Source organism: Vicugna pacos, chromosome 19, assembly GCF_048564905.1.
Source record: "Vicugna pacos chromosome 19, VicPac4, whole genome shotgun sequence".
Classification (NCBI taxonomy): Eukaryota; Metazoa; Chordata; class Mammalia; order Artiodactyla; family Camelidae; genus Vicugna; species Vicugna pacos.
Window position 1 is genome coordinate 43,897,126 of NC_133005.1, and position 18,248 is coordinate 43,915,373.

The 18,248-nt window shown below is 33.3% G+C and overlaps 1 protein-coding gene across 5 annotated transcripts in view; it reads right to left on the minus strand.

Moving 5' to 3' along the window:
- The window catches only part of SYCP2 (synaptonemal complex protein 2), a 66,754-nt gene that overhangs the window by 28,675 nt on the left and 19,831 nt on the right, over window positions 1-18,248 (minus strand). For all 5 annotated transcript variants that reach the window (XM_072944497.1, XM_072944498.1, XM_072944495.1 and 2 more), the window contains 6 exons: window positions 17,029-17,089; window positions 6,081-6,229; window positions 4,816-4,890; window positions 4,210-4,356; window positions 2,453-2,552; window positions 1,446-1,603 (listed from right to left, as the gene is read on the minus strand). In XM_072944497.1, coding sequence (XP_072800598.1) covers window positions 1,446-1,603; window positions 2,453-2,552; window positions 4,210-4,356; window positions 4,816-4,890; window positions 6,081-6,229; window positions 17,029-17,089 — 690 coding nt within the window. The remainder of the gene's footprint in view (window positions 1-1,445; window positions 1,604-2,452; window positions 2,553-4,209; window positions 4,357-4,815; window positions 4,891-6,080; window positions 6,230-17,028; window positions 17,090-18,248) is intronic.

An 18,248-nucleotide genomic window follows, 5' to 3' on the forward strand; every position in this document is an offset into this window, starting at 1 on the left:
CCAAAGCCTACATCTATTCTGTCTATTCACTAACATACATATAAACTGGAAATTATGAAATATTTAATGATTTTGTAAAGTTTTGGCCACGACACAGGTAACTTCTTGACTACAGTAAGCTTCCCTCTTTCCATGGCCACAGATACACACTTGCCCAGATCCAATGAAAATTTGCCATCACTATCAAAAAACATACCCTCTAGCTAAGATATTTTGTCTCATCCTGCCTGTCTTCCCTAGTTAGATCTAGCCAGTGGCTCTCTACACTGGGAAAGGAGCAGTATGAAAATGTACAGGTGTGGTTTTGGTTGTCACAGTGTCAGAAGGGTTCTCCTGACAATAAGCAAGCACAGGCCTAGGACGCTCATCTTCCTACAACACTCAGAACTATGCAGCACAACTGAACAGTAGTGCCCCTATCAAGAAACATTTAGCCAGACAATTTGAACCATTATTTTTCCTAATATCTTCAACTCTTGCACCCTTTAGTTTTCTGCCACATAACCATTTAAATTTTTAAAAATTTACTATCTATTCTTTTTTACTGTAACACCAAGGCTGCTAAGCTTGAGGAAATTATATATATTTCTGAATTAACGCCATGATAAAATTCATAGTCTTCAATTTGAACTGGGCCCTCAACATTGCCTAACACTTGCACTTATTCTTGGCCCTCTGCATTATCTCTCAGTAGTTATTCCAAATCTTTGTGTGTCCCTTCAAGGCTCTATCCCCAAGAGAGCGTCACCATCCTCATACTTCAGAGAAAACAAAAGTTCTTAGGTGTTCCTCATCTGCAAACTTATTGGTATCTCTGATTACCTGTATCTCTAAGATACAACTTTCTCTTATCCATTCCCTGCTCTGTTCCCACTTCAGCTACCTGGAATGAATGCCCTTCTCCATGTCCATCTGACAAATAACCTTTATTGACCCTTCTAAAATCAACTCACTTGATCTTTGCCCTCTCTCCAGCTCTGAGGTTAGGCATCTGCCCCTCTACTAGGTTCCTACTGCATCCTGTATGTACATCTGAGAATACTTATACAAGATTATAATTATCTTATTATTTATCTAATTCCCATGCTAGACTTTGAGATACTTAAATACAGATTCACTTGTATCTTACATTTCTAAACCAGAACCTTCCCCATAGCAGACACTAATTTGTATAATAAACTAAAGATTGTTGGCAAGTCCATTTCTCCTACTGAATGCATAAATCAGTTACATTGAATAGATATTTCTATATTTTATTATTAGCATAGCAAATGAGTGATAAGACCTTACTTTCAAGGACAATATATGATATCTAAAAACAAAAAAAGCAATACTTAAAAAAAAAACCTGAGACACTCACTGCTTGCAAAAGAAGTTAGTTCAATATGTATTTCTATAATAACTTGATAAAAATTTACTAAAAAGTACTTTCAAAGTAAAGTTACTTTGTCTGTATTATCTCCTCTATTTCTTTCTTGAGATGTTCTAGATTTAAGTGATACAGCATTATCCACTCCATTTTTCGATGTTTTGGAAACACCAGGTTTTTCTGTAGAACCTGTCATCTGCAGTGGTGGTTTAATTCTTCCTCTTCGCGGTGTTGCTAAAAAGGAGAACAAAGGACTGCCATTATTTGTAGAATTTTTAAAAATTGCATATCGCTATTATTGAGGTACATTTTAGCTGAGGAAGGTAAAAAAAAAAAAAAGGTTCTAGGGTGGGTCACAGGTTTCTGGTTTAGATCAGTGAGTGAATATGGATGCCATTTACCAAGGCAAGAAATGGAGGAAAAATTGGCAGGGAGGGTGGAAAGATAAATTTATTTCAGACCTGTTAAGTTTGAGGAGTTTGCCAAACATTAGGTAATTAGATTTGAGGAATAGAATGTCATTATTAAATTGTCATAAAGATTAAATAAGACTGTGTTTATAGCAACTAGTATATAGTATCAGGTTATTTTAAGAATTTTATTTAGCTCCTAGTTTGTATGAGGCACTAAATGTCACAATATTCCTTGTTGAATTGAACAACTTTAATTTAATCCTCTAAATAATTTAATGAGGTAGACATTTTAGTCCCATTTTATAGAAAGGAAAACTGGTTCTAAACTTACCTAGAGGATACTCTGTACAAAGTGCACACCTGGAGTGTGGAAACAAGCCCAAGCAGCCCGGTTAATGTTTCATCCACTATGTTATGCTGATTCCAGCTTAAATTGCAATAATTTATGACTGCTGGATATTAATATTTTACATAATGTTTGTATGTCAAAACCCATTAAACTTCAGACATTTGAAGTTTTTTTGACAGAAGATACCTGTGGTTCATATTTATTAATTTTTATAGCCCCAACTGATCCTCTAGGTAATTTATGTCCAGAATATCCCTGAATGTTTTTAAATGCCTGCTTTAAATAATACTTGTTAGAAATCTTTAAGACTGTAAAACTTACATGTATTGATTAGAAGTATTGGACTTCTCACAGTGTATCTCTCTGAACTGGGAACAATCATTGATGCTTCAGACATTTTTCTTTTGCTAGGAGTAATTATCTTAAAGCACGAAAAATAGCCACAGTAAACACATATTCTCTTTTGAAATTAAATATCTTACACTTTTATTCATAACATTTTACCTTGACTACACCCAAAAGATATATGATATTTTATAAACAATATGATATCCAGAAATTTTGAGCTGACTTGAAGGGTTTTATCCTAATGTTTGGTATTGACTAGGCAGCCAAAACAAGTAAGGAATGTTGTTTTAAAGAATATTTATAGAATATCCAGACTTAGAAATACAGTACATTTATATATTAATTGAAAATATTTTATTGATATTCAGTTTATCTAATTAACCAATGGCTCACAATTTCCTATTCTATTTCATAAGGATGATATTCAGAACACATATTTATGTAAATTTGTTTGGGAAAGCTTTCATAATGTTAAGCATTCTTCAAAACTTACACACATTTTAAAAATTGTATTAATATTCTGTGAAGACTAACTGCCTTTGGAGTAAAAAGCAGCTACAAGAATTCAGAAACTCAGTGACACACAAATTAGTGGTTCCAAAAAACAGTTTGCATTTTCTAATTTTAAACCTAGAATGACTGATAAGAACAACAGAAGTAGATAAGCAGAGGCAGGCACCACAGGGAACAGGAGCTCCAGAGGGTGCCGTATCGTATTGAGGAGTACAAGATAAACTGTAAGGAGGCAGAAGAGAGCTGTCCTTAAGCAAGCACCTGCCCCTAAGACAGAGGAAAAACACTGATGGAGCTTTGAGTAGGTACATATATGGGGCATGGAGGAAAGGTAGTGAAAGACAAGAGAAAACTGAATTTTAAGATTAACCAGAAATAAGCAACTGAACCAGTAGATTTTTCTTAAAGAAATTACAGTTCCTAGTGGTATATAATGAATGAGGCCCAAAAAGTTACTTATTCATATAAATGCTTTCAACAGTTAATCCTTATTGACAACACAGTGGATATTTAAAATAGTACGATGTTTTTCAAACTTTATTGTGCTGAAGATCTTTTCCAGAGTGTTTGTGTTATGATTCAATAGTTTTAAGGGTTGGGAGGAGGGAGTCTAAGAACTGCATTTTAAATAAGCACTCAAATTATGAATCTAATATAAAGATACACCAAAAAATGGCAGTTATACTCTGATTATCTAAGGGAACTATAAAATGACACTTTTAATTTAATGAAGGACACAGAACAAAAGGAAAAATCATAAGTAACACAATGTATGGAAGAGCGTGTGAGAGTTATAGTTGACTAAAGGTGAGAGATAAGTAAAAATTGAAATAATAAGGAAAAGCTCCATTAAGAAAGTGAAAATGAATGAGGATTTACAAATGTAAGAACATTATATTATAAATTTGTATTCTACATTATGGCCAAATGCAAAGACAGAACAGAAAGGATAAATGCAAAAAGTGGTGGTTACTTTCCTATTTAACTCTAATTTGAAATTTACAAGTGTGTAATATACCTTGTCCTAAACCTCTGGCTCCTACATAAACACAATTTGCTGAAATACTGTCTTTTGTATGCATTTGTAAAAGGCAAGGGAAATTCTTTGAAATGTTACTGATGAACATATAAATTCTAGATGCTTTTTTCTGTTATTATATATAGCAGTGATTTGACCTATGTTGTTTTATAAATGACTGGTTTGATATTATACTTACCTCAGCCTGACTATTTTTTCTGTCCCCTTGATTACTATTTTTGATATATTTTGGAGGTTTAGCTAATTCCTCTTGAGGGGTAAGTTTTTCTTTCAAACTAACAAGTTCCTCTTCAACTGGTGAGGTTTGACTTTCTGGGACTAGAATCTGTTGGAGAATAAGTAAAGTGTTTAAAACTGCAAACCATAGGAAGTTCTTAAAAATCACTGCTTGTCTTAATAAAGCACTCAGTCATCTCACACTTATACAAAATGTCAATTCTTTTTGTCTTCTATCTATGTACTGTTATAATTTTTAGTACTACAAAGTGACCCAACAAAAAACATCCACTTTTTCAAATTGTTAGTAGACATAAAACAAGCTTTGGTATTAGTAGAAGAACATATACTTTTGATTTTTAAAGTTACCAAAATTGGCATTAATAATGATCTATCTTGTGTACTGAAATAAATTAGTAATATGTTTAAAAAGTCATATACATCTTACTGGGGCACTATGTTGAGACTATTTTAAGATACTCACCCTTCAAGTTAAACTTTATTATTGTGCTATTATTTGGGGTTAAATTTAGCCCAGTGATAAAAATCAAGTAAGTTAGACACATACCTGTGATCCACTTGCATCAAAGAGTATATGCACAGATGTTTTGGCAACTGAAATACCTTGTTTTCTGGTAAATTCCTAAAATTAAATTAATTCAAAGGGATGTCATTTCTCCCAGTTCTTTCCATTTTAATGCAACTATTTCCTGTACCTGTGTTCCAAATTTTCCAGTTTATCTCAAATCATTATTTTATATAGACACACATACATACACATGTATGCATAAAAATACCCTTCTCAGAACCCTTCAGTGACTCCCCACTAACCACCGTCTTAGCCTGCCATTTTGGTAAGGGTTCCTCACAAGCATATTGTCTGCTATCCTTCACCATAAATCCTTCACACTGCTATAGGTTGAATGTGTCCCCCTAAATTTGTATGTTGAAACTTAGTCCCTAAGGACGGTATTAGGAAGAGAGGCCTTTGGGGGTTGCTTAGGTCACAAGGGCTCTGCCTCATGAATTGGATTAGCGCCCTTACAAAACAGACCCCAGAAAACTCCCTCACCCCTTCCACCATATAAGGTCCCAGTGAAAAGACAGTCACTGATGAACCAAGAAATGAGTCTTCACCAGACACTGAATCTGCTGGGCACTAATCTACACTTCTAGCCCCCAGAACTATGAGAAATGGCTGTTGTTTAAGCCCCCCAGTCTATGGTATTTTTGTTACAGCACCTTAAACAAAGACATGCACCATCCAAACTTGTCAACAGACTATCCCCCCAAATATAACGTGAATTACCACCTTGATTCCCAGTTAAACAATATCTGACTCATAGTATCTTCCACAATCCTGGAAAGCATCTTATCTAAATTTCATTCATTTCAAAGGCCATTTCAAGGCCCATTTCCATAGCCTTTCCCTCAAATCTGCCTCTTAATAAGCATTCTCTTTCTTCAACTTCTGTATTTCATTTTCCATATGCCACCTACTTACTTCTTCTGAGGCATATTTAGTAAATCTCACAATGTTTAGTATTTTAAAAACAAGGTTTTGTCTTATTTCACTTTTTAAACACTTGGCAGGAATTCATTAAATGTTTTGAGTAGCTGCTGCTAATATTGTCATCAGAGGTTCTTTCTAATAGGTATCTCAAAGGGTATGGCTAACAATCTGATGACCATTCCACAATACTAATTTAAGGAACTAAAAATGTACATGTTATTTTAAGAACTGTAGGGAAAAAAGCAATGAAACTTATAGCCTAAGTAACTGAAAGCTTCCAGAATTATGAAAATACATATTTATTAAAGAGTTCAACTTACCCTATACTTATTTGCACCAAAAATTTTTTGTGTCACATTAGTGATTTCTAACGATGCATCAAAATATAAAAGTAATTCTTTCCCTTCTCCTTTACTAATTTTTACAATATTTTTCAGAATTATAGTCAGTAGCTTCTTCGATTCTCTCACTGTATACAAACAAATCACATTGATTAGTTGCTATTCATTTTTGAGATACCACCCCATAAGTATACTATAATAAGAAAAGCATGCAGCATATCAGTTAAAATGAACTGAAATAAAATTAACTTTTAGGATTTAACAGTATTTAAATTAATCAATTCCAGTACTAACTACCTATGTAAACAAACCAAGTCAGTTTATATTTCTAAGTCTCAGTTTCCTGATCTATAAATTATAAGGTAATACAATAACTGTATATATTCTGGACACTAATAGGCTCTTAATAAATATTCTTTGAACACATCTGAGAAAACTATTTTCTTAATTTAAAAGAGGCAAAAAAAAGAAAATAAATTTAACTCCAAAAATAACCAAATTTCTAAGCTTAAGCATCTACTCAAACATTTCTATTAAATCCACAGTTGTTACAGATGTATTGACAATAAACATCATTTGACAAAAAAATTGAATGCCAGGAAATTGTGAGGTAAGGATATAGTGCCAGTCCTCAATAAATTTATCAGTCCAGTGGAAAGAAAATACTGTAAGTGTCGGTTTATAAGATGTATTCACCTCCCTTCCTCCAAAAAGTTACAGAAAATTACCTGGCACCCAATTAATGTGCCTATATTACGGCCCTCAGGCCACTATGGTCCCATCCTACTTCTGGTGGTGGTCCTGTTACTGAGAAGTCTCCACACCTGCTCCCAATGTTTGCTTTTCGGCAAGAGGAAAACTTCCTGAGGGAGAAGGACCACACCAAGGAGAAAAATTTGTTTCTACATCAGGAAAAGCTCTGCTAGCCATTCCATGATTTACTCTGAAGGACAAATGTCCCTATCAGCTATAAAATTCTCTGATTCTTAGGAGGCCTCCCCAAGCAGAAAATGTCTTATTTGCTTTTGCAACCATAAGGTCATGAAACTTACACAGTAATGTCCTTTGATGGTACTAAGAATTTTTAGTTGCCTGAAGGTAGTGGTAACGCAGTTCCTAACTCAGAACCCTGGTAGTTTTTGGGTTTTTTTAACTTTTTTTTTTTTGAGTTATAGTCAGTTTACAGTGTTGTGTCAAATTCCAGTGTAGAGCACAATTTTTCAGTTGTACATGAACATACATATATTCACTGTCACATTCTTTTTTGCTGTGAGCTACCACAGCTCTTGTATATATTTCCCTGTGATACACAGTATAATCTTGTTTATCTATTCTACTTATGCCTATCTGTATCTACAAATTTCGAACTCCCAGTCTGTCCCTTCCCACCTGGCAGTTTTTTTTTTTTTTAAAAAGAAAAAACACAGTCACAACTTTCAACAGTAAAATTTTTCAGGCTTTAAAGGTGAAAAATTAGGTGACTTTGAAGATGATAATGTCAGATTTTGATGATGAAGATTAGGACATTTATAATCTTTGAGGATATTTTTGCTGATTGTTATATGCATTTGATTTTTTTCCCCATAGCTTGCCTTGAACTTAGAGTAAATGCAGTATTTGCTTCACTGCTTGCAGGAACATGGTATTAGAATTACTTCAAAGTTATTATTTTGCTGAATGCTTTATACATGTTTGTACAAAGTATTCTCCACATATATCATGACTATACATAAGAATTTATTGGTATTTGTTATATTTTATTGCTAACTTTGTTGAAATTTCTGATACTTGCTTTGAAGGCCTGGGCTATATCATGGCTAGCTTTTTACTTAGCAATATTACTGAGACATAAGAAGACTTCCTATTTGTTGCTTGCTGTAAAATCTAAGTATTTATAGATATCAACATATTTGGTTGGATCTTACAATGTTATCTAGGTATTTCTGTAGCATTCCAGTACACTACAGTTATGTGAATATAATAATATGCTTTCTCCTGCAAAGCCATTCAAAAAAACACTTCCAAATTGTGCATGGAGCTTTTATTTCATCTATGCCTATGAACTGTACCCAAAAGGGTCTCACTGCTCTCTGTCAGCTGCTCCCTCCCAGGACCTCAGCATGCAACTGCAGACATTCTTTTTCACTAGAAATACTACTTCATCTCCATAGTCCACACTTATTTTTTCATGTAAAAATTCAGATCTTGCCTGCTTCATATAGGTAGACTATGTCACTGCTTTATTACAGAAGATATTAAAGGATACAAAGGAACAGCCAGATGAAGAGAGCCAGCTGAACTGTCTATGAATGCAAAAAGAATGAGATAGAGAAAGACACAGGATCCAAACAGGCTTTTTGTTTTAAGATGCAGTAACAAATGTACCATAAAAATGTATGATTATGGACATTATATTGTGAAGCCAGTCACAAAAAGACACATAATGTATAATTCCACTTAAAATACTAAATGTCACAGAAACAAAAGGCAGAATGGTCGTTATCAGGGGCTGGGTGGAGGAGGGAAAAGGGCTGTTGTTTAACGAGTACAGAGTTGCAATTTCACAGGGTGACAAAAGTTCTGGAGATCTATTTCACAATAATGTGAATATACATAACACTACTGAACTATACACTTAAAGTGGTATTTGGTCCACTTTATATGATTTTTACCACAATAAAGAAAAATAGGAGAAAACGGGTGAGGGTATATATGGAAACTTTCTATACTACTTTGGCAAGTTTTTTTTTTAATGAAATTAAGAGTTTATCTTTAAAAAAGACTCAAATCAAACTTCTAGAGATGAAAAATACAATGCCCAAGATAAATATAATACAGGGCAGGAACAGAAGCAGATTAGACAGCAGAAGAAAATACTAATGAGCAATGAAACACAACCATATAAAACAATTCAAATAAAAAAAGAGAGTGGAAATAAAAGGGGTGTGGGGTGGATAACCCAGATTATCAGTGAACTATGGGAGAACTTCAAGTAGCTTAGTATATGTATAACCAGAGCCTCCAGAGGGGAGGAGAAAAATGAAGGAGCAGAAAAAAATATTTGAAGAACAATGGATGAAAACTTTAGAAGCAAGAAGCACAATGAACCCTAAGAACAAACAACATGAAGAAAATTACACTAAAGCACCATAATCAAATTGTTTAAAACTGTGAATGAAGAGAGAACTTTAAAAGCAACCAGGGGAAAAAAAGACTTTAAAAGGAGCAAATACGAGAATGACAGACTTCTTACCAGAAATAATACAAGTCTAGAGACAGTAGAGTAATATCTTTAAAGTAAATTGAAAGAAAAACAATTAGCAATTTAGAATTCTGTATGTATCAAAAATAATTTTCAAAAATAAAAATAAAGACTTTCTGACATAAAAAAGCTGAAGGAGGTTATCAGTAGCATATTTTCACTACAAGAAATATTAGAAAAGTCACTCAGGAAAAAAGAAAATATTACTAGATGGAAATCTGGGTCTATACAAATGAAAGCTGAGCATTGGAAATGGTAAATATGTAGGTAAATATAAAACAGTCTTTAATCCACTTTTAAAATCTCTTTAAAAGCTGATTGGCTGATTTAAAAAATCATAATACCACATTATGAAGTCTGACATATTCAGAAACAAACAAAAAAAATTTGTAATATTATCAGCAACTGCACAAAGGCCAGGAAAGTAAAAATGGAAGTATACTGTTACAAGGTTCTTATACTGTTCATAAAGGGGTATAATATTACTTGAATATACACATTATTAAGTTAAATATGTATAAAATAAACCCAAAATCAACCACTGAAAAACTGGATATAAAGACAACAAAAGAAATACAATGAAATCACCAAAAATCAATTAACACAAAAGAAAAAGATAGGAAACATGACCACATCAACAAAAGTAAGGACAAAAATCACATGATCAATCTCAACAGATGCAGAAAAAGCATTTGATAAAATTCAACACCCATTTGTGATAAAAACTCTTACCAAAGTGGCTATAGAGGGAACATATCTCAACATAATACAAGCTATTTATGACAAATCTACAGCCAGCATAATACTCAAAGGTGAAAAGTTGAAAGCCTTCCCACTAAAATATGAAACGAGACAAGGCTGTCCACACTCACCACTTCTATTCAACACAGTATTATTGGAAGTGCTAGCCATAACAATCAGACAAGAAAAAGAAATAAAAGGAATCCAGATTGGAAGAGAAGAAGTAAAGTTGTCACTATACGTGGATGACATGATACTATGTATTGAAAATTCTAAAGGCTCCACACAAAAACTACTAGAGCTGATAAAAGAATTTGGCAAGGTAGCAGGATACAAGATTAACACAGAAATCAGTTGCATCTCGTTACACTAACAATGAAATATCAGAAAAGGAAAGTAAAGAAACAATCCCTCTTAAAATCACATCCAAAAAAATAAAATACTTAGGAATAAATCTGACCAAGGACGTGAAAGATGTATACGCAGAGAACTACAAAACATTCATTAAGGAAATTAAAGATGACTTAAAGAAATGGAAAGATATTCCATGTTCTTGGACTAGAAGAATTACTATTATTAAAATGGCTATACTAGCCAAAGCAATCTACAGACTTAATGTGATCCCTATCAGATTACCCAGGACATTTTTCACAGAACTAGAACAAATTATCCTAAAATTTATATGGAATCACAAAAGGCCCATAAATGCCAAAGCAATACTAAAGAAAAAGAACGAAGCTAGAGGAATAACCCTCCCAGACTTCAGACAATACTACAGAGCTACAGTAATCAAAATAGCATGGTATTGGCACAAAAACAGACACACGGATCAGTGGAACAGAATAGAGAGCCCAGAAATAAACCACAGACTTATGGTCAATTAATCTTTGACAAAGGAGGCAAGAATATATACAATGGAGTAAAGACAGCCTCTTCAGCAAATGGTGTTGGGAAAACTGGACAGCTGTATGTAAATCAATGAAATTAGAACACTCCCTCACACATACACAAAAATAAACTCAAAATGGATTACAGACTTAAATATAAGACAAGACACTATAAACCTCATAGAAAAAACATAGGCAAAACATTTTCTGACATAAATCTTAACAATGTTCTCCTAGGGCAGTCTACTCAGGCAATAGAAATAAAAGCAAAAATAAACAAATGGGACCTATTAAATTAAACTTATAAGCTTTTGCACAGGAAAGGAAACCATAAGCAAAACAAAAAGACAACCTACAGAATGGGAGAAAATATTTGCAAATGATAAGACTGGCAAGGGCTTAATTTCCAAAATATATAAACAGTTCATACAACTTAATAACAAAACAAACAATCCAATCCAAAAACGGGCAGAATACCTAAACAAGCAATTCTCCAATGAAGACATACAAATGGCCAATAGGCACATGAAAAATGCTCAATATTACTAATTATCAGAGAAATGCAAATCAAAACTACAATGAGGTATCACCTCACACAAGCCAGAATGGCTGTCATTTAAAAGTCCATGAACAAGAAATGCTGGACAGGGTATGGGAGAAAAGGGAACCCTCCTACCCTGCTGGTGGGAATGTAGTTTGGTGCAGCCATTATGGAAAACAATATGGAGATTCCTCAAAAGACTGAAAAAAAAAGACTTACTATATGATCCAGCAATTCCACTCCTGGGCATATATCCAGAGGGAACCTTAATTGAAAAATACACATGCAAAAAACCCCCCAAAAACCAAAAAAACACATGCACCCCAATGTTCATAGCAGCACTATTTACAATAGCCAATCATGGAAACAACCTAAATGTCCATCAACAGATGACTGGATAAAGAAGTTGTGGTATATTTATACAATGGAATACTACTCATAAAAAGAATAAAATAATGCCATTTGCAGCAACATGGATGGATCTGGAAATTGTCATTCTAAGTGAAGTAAGTCAGAAAGAGGAAAAAAATACCTATATTATCTCTCATATGTGGAATCTAAAAAAAGAACACAGAAATGAACTCATTTACAAAACAGAAACACTCACAGACAGAAAACAAACTAATGGTTACCAGTGGGGAAAGGGGGTGGGAAGGGATAAACAGGGAGTTTGAGTTTGCAGATATTAACTACTATACATAAAATACATAAACAACAAGTTTCTTCTGTATAGCATAGGGAACTATATTCAATATCTTATAGTAACCTATAATGAAAAAGAATTTGACAGTGAATATATGTATGTATATGTATGGCTGAAACATTATGCTGTACACCAGAAATTGACACATTGTAAAGTGACCATACTACAATTAAAAAAAAGAAAAATGGCCGATGGAATGGCAGGTAGAAAAAAGATAAGAGCTACATGGTAAATTTAAAGCATATCAATAGTCACATTAAAAACCACAATTAAAAGGCAGAGATTGTCAAATTACATTTAAAAAACAGCACCCAGTATATGATGCCTACTAGAAATCCACTTTAAATACACAGACACAAATGAGTTAAAAATAAAGGAAAAGATATGCCATGCTATAAGTAGCCAACAGAAACCTGAAGAGGTTATGTTCATATTACACAAAGTAGATTACAGAGTAAAGAATATGACCATAGGAAAAATAGAATCATTTCATAATGATAAAGGGGTCAACTTACGAAGAAAAGATAATACCATTAAATGTTTACACAACTAATAGTAGAAATTCAAAAACCTGAAGCAAAAAAGTGATAGAACTGAAACAATAGGGAAAAAATCAAATTTATAGTGGTGACTTCAAATCTCTCCCTTAATAATTGATAGAACAAGCAGGTAGATAAATCAATGATGATAAATGAGACTCAAATGACACTACCAGCCCAACTGTCCACCGAACAACAGCAGAATACACATTCTTCTCAAGAGCACACAGACCATTTACCGAGACAGACCATATTCTGGGTTATAAAATAAGTGTCAATATGTTTAAAAGGATTCTCAAATCATACAAAGTATACTCTGGTAACAGTGAAATGAAGTTAGAAATCAATAAATAACAGGACGATACCCCTAAAATCCCAAGTATACAGAAACTAAATAAAACATTTTTAAATAAACCTATGGATCAAGGAAAAAAATCAAAACAGAAATTTTAAAAGAATCAAATTAATAAAAATGTTAACAGAACACATTGTGATTTGTAGAATGCTGCTAAGAAAGTACTTATGGGGAGAATTTAAAGCATTAAAAGGCATATTAGAAAAGAAAAAAAGGTCTCAGATCAGCTTCCATCCCGAGACGCTCAAAACACAAAAGCAAATTAAAACTAAAGTAAGCAGAGGGAAAAAAATAATACATATAAGAGCACAGATCAATTAAATTGAAAATAGAAAAACAGTAACAGAGAAAAATCAACAAAACCAAAGGCTGGTTCTTTGAGACTATCAATAAAACTGATATCCATCTCACCAGACTGATTAGGAAAAAAAAGCAAAAGTAATCAGTATCAGCAGGGATAGAGTGGTCATCATTGCAGAATCTACAGACAGTAAAAACGTAAGAGACCATTATGAACCAATTTATTCCAATAAATTTGATGACACAGATGAAATAGAGTACTTGAAAGACACAAATTATCAAAGTCTACTCAAGGAAAAAAAATAGATAACCTGAAAAATACTTTATCTAATAAATAAATTGAATTTGTAGTTAAGAGCCTTCAGCAAAGAAAAGTAAAAGTGCAAGCCCAGACTTCTTCATTGGTGAATACTACCAATTACTTATGGGAGAAACAATACCAACTCCACACATAGTCTTAGAGAAAACTGAAGACTGTGAAATACTTGCCCATTCATTCTATGAGGCTAACAATACCCTGATTCTGAAACTTAAAAAAAAAAAGAGACATTACAAGAAAACCATAGACCTTATAGAACATGAAATACCAAATTCCTAACTAAATTTTGCAAGTCAATTCCAATGATAAAAGAATAATATATCACAACCAAGTGGGGTTTATCCCAAGAAGGCAAAGTTGATTTAACACTTGAAAATCAATGTATTTCTATTAAGAATCTAAATGAGAAAAACCATATACCATTATAACAGATGTAGGAAAAGCATTTTCCCAAACCCTTAATTCTTTATGATCATGGATCTCAGCCACATATCACAAATAAAAGAGCATTTCCTCAACCAGAGGGCATACATGAAAAATTGTCACCATAAATACTTCATGTTGAAAAAAATAACTGCATCCCCCCTCCCCTACCCAACATTAGAAACTAGGCAAAGATGTCTGCTCTCATTGCTTCTGTTCAACACTGTACTGAAGGTTCTAGGCAGTGCAATAAGATAGGTAAGACTGACCACATGACTTGTTGGCAAGGATGTGGAACAAATGGAACTCTTACACACTGGTGGCTGAAAAGTAAAATGGTTTACCATTTTGGACAACAGTTTGGAAGTTCCTGGAAAAGGTACACACAGCTAAGGTATGGCACAGCCACTGTACTCCTTAGTATTTATCCACACAGAGAATTATAGATGAATATTCACAGCAGCATTTTTTAATACCTAAAAACTTAGAACATTTCAAATACCCATCAACGGGTGAATGGATAAGTAAATTCAAGTATATACACACAATGGAACACCATGTAGCAATGAAAAGGAATAAAATACTAATAAACATAATCTTACTGAATCTAAAAAATATGTATCTCTACCTATTTATATATATTTTCCTAGAAAAACAGGTACAATACTGAAAGAAAATAGCCAGTCAAAAATTACTATATGCTGTATTTTTCCATTTATATAAATTCTAGAAAATGTAACCTTATCCAAAGTAGAGAAAACATTAATGATTGCCTGGGGATGGGGAGAGATGAATAGATTAAAAGAAGCCTAAAGAACATTTGTGGGTGATGAACATGTTTATTAGCTTGATTGTGATGATGATTCATGTATGTTTACGTGTATAAGGATTTCATCCACTTCCTCAATGTGATGAAAAGTATCTACAAAAAACCTTCATCCAACATCATGCTTAGTGGTCAAATATCAGTGTTCTTCCCTAAGCAAAAAATCATGAAAAGCAGGCAAAGATTACCACTTTTACTACTTCTATTTAATATTGTACTGAAAATTTTAGCCATTGTAATAAGGCAAAGGGAGGAATAAAGGAAGGGAGGGAGGAAAGAATAGAGAAAATAAAAGGAGGGAAAGAGAAATAAAGGAAGGGAGAAAGGCAGAAAAGAAGAAGGAAAGAAAGAAGAAAAGAAGGAAATTAGTTAAAGAAGGGCATGAGGATCAGACAGACAGACATAAAACCATATCTCTATTTGCAGATACCATACTGATTATTTAACATATTCTCAGGAATCTACCCTAAAAGTACTAGAACTAAATAGTGATTTTGGCTAGATTATAGGATATAAGATAAGTATTTCAAATTCAATTGTATTTTTATATACCAGTAGAAAATACCTGGAAAATGAAATTAAAAATCAGTTCTATTTACAATCATATAAGGAAAGATTGAAGACTTGGTAATAAGTTCATCAAAGGATGTATAAGACTTCTACACTGAAAACTATAAAACATTACTGAGAGAAATTAAATACCTAAGTAAACGGAAAGATATACCATGTTCATTAACTGAAATACTTACTATTGTTACAGTGTTATTTCTCCACACAACAAACTACAATCCCAATCATAATTCTAGCAGGCTTTTTGGAGCAAGTGAGAAGCCAATTCTAAAATGTATACAGAAATCCAAAAGGTCTAGAATTTCCAGAACAGTCTTGAAAAAACTCACAATGTTAGAAAACTACACTACCTGACTTTAAGACTCAGTATAAATCTACAGTAATTAAAACAATGTGGTACTGGCACAGGGAACAGCAAACAGATCAGTGGAATGGACTACAGCAGCAAGACCTGCACTTATACCTGTCATTTGATTTTCAACAAGGGAAGCGATGAAATCCAGTGGGGAAAGGAAAAGCTTTTCATCAAATAGTCTTGGAATAACTCTACATCTATATGAAAAAATGAACCTAAACTCCTTTATGACACCATAACCAAATATTAACTTGAGATGGGTCATTAATCCTAAACATAAAAGCTAAAACTATAAAGGTTTTTATAGAAAAACAGGAGAACATCTTCATGACGTGGTAGTAGGCAAAATTTCTTAGGTCACACAATACAATAAACATGAAAGAAAAAACTGATCATGTGGACTTCAAATTTAAAAACTTCGGCCTATTAGACACCACTGAGAAAACGAATAAGCAAGGTGCAAACTGGGAGAAAACACTCCTAAGAACAGAACATGTATCTGTCAAAAGATTAGTATCCAGGATGTACAAGAACTCAAATAATAATAAAAAAGTGCAGTAAAAAAGTGGATGAAATATTTAAACAGGTAATTCACAAAAATACATATGAATGACCATTAAGCACATGGAAAAGTGCTCAACACCACTGGTTATTAGGAGAATACAAATAAAAACTATCGTGAGATACCACTACATGCCCATTGAAATAACTAAAATATGTCTTGATATATGAATTTGTAGTGGTACCAGTCTGCCAAGTTGTGTGATTTTCATCCAGCAGTGTTATGCAACTCCACTTTTAAGAGTGGAGAAACTAGGTGTTTCAATCTAATCAAATAAATAGGATGAGAGGGCAAGAGCCTTGAACATACTGACAAAGGGGTTGATCAGGGGTTTTAGGCTAGATAGAGAAGGAAGTAAACAGGATACTGGGGGAAATGTGGGGTCAGAGATTTTGATGGTATTGAACTATCAAATTTATGTACATGACATGTTAAAATGTTAATTTTGCTTTCATTAGTCTATTGTGTTTTTCCATAGAGCATGCAACTTCTACTCCATGTGATAAGAATCAAGAAAATAATTATAGAAAACAAGTTTTAATACCTTCAATGCTGTATATTTGTACTTTTTCCTCAGGCACAGTGACTGCTTCCCACGGATGATCCTTAAATTTAAAATTTTATATTTAATTATAAATAACAATTTATTTCTGTTTTAAAGCTTCTTAAAACACCATTTTAAGTTATACAAATAATAAAGTTTTTTTACTTAGTATCACTAAGTAATCAGCTGATACAACACATTTCTTGCTCCATAAATTGACTGTAGAATACATTATACTCGTCATATTTAATCTACTTATTTACTCTTAGAAGGAAATGATAGTATTGACTACTTTTATGGTTTCCTATTCTTGATCAAAAAAAGAATGACAATCTATTAATATGGCAGATATCCTTTAAAAAATATTACCAAATCCTGTCATTTCTTCCTTTGAAATGTTTTGTGAAATCATAATCATCCTCCCATTCTCACTCATTCATTGTCTTTAGAGTCAAACATTGAATGCACGTGAATAATAACCTAAAATGTTTTCCCCTTCCAAGTAGTTTCACTGAAACTTTGTATAAATGAATAAAAGAATATGAATTCACACAAAAAAGTCACAGTAAAAGTCAGAACTATTTCTAAAAGATGGGATCCTAAAATCTTCCAATAATCTTATGAGGAAAGTAGATCCAATTCTTTCCCTATTTAATAACCACTCCTTCTATGGAAATTCCCCTAAATTCTCAATCTCTTCCCTAAATTCCTGCACTTATTTGCCTTAATTGAAACCAGTCTATACTCGGAGGGCACCACTACTGTTGTAATTACAGCCATCTCCAGTTAAGATGCTAGTTCTCCCAGACCTTACACCACATGAGGAAAGGTTGGTATCCCATTCTCTCCCCTGTGCTTTGAGCAGCTGCATATTTCTCTGTATGTAAAACAAAAACAAACAAACAAAAAAACCCTGCTCCTTTGCTGCACATGCCAGCTGGCATACATACCTACTGGTTGTTATCATCTACTAACTTCAAACTGGCTTTTCCTCATATATGGAGGCACCTGGCTCAAAGGCTTCCTTTTTTTTTTAAGTCTACATTATATAAATTTTCAAACAGATTATTTTTAGATGGGAATCATAGTATAACAAATCCAAAATATGCCCTTACCCAGCTTCAGTAGTTACCAATATATTGTGCCCATTTGTCTCACCCTCACTCCCTAATCTCCCCCATTACATTCTCTTCATCTTGACCTCAATTTTGTATTCAACC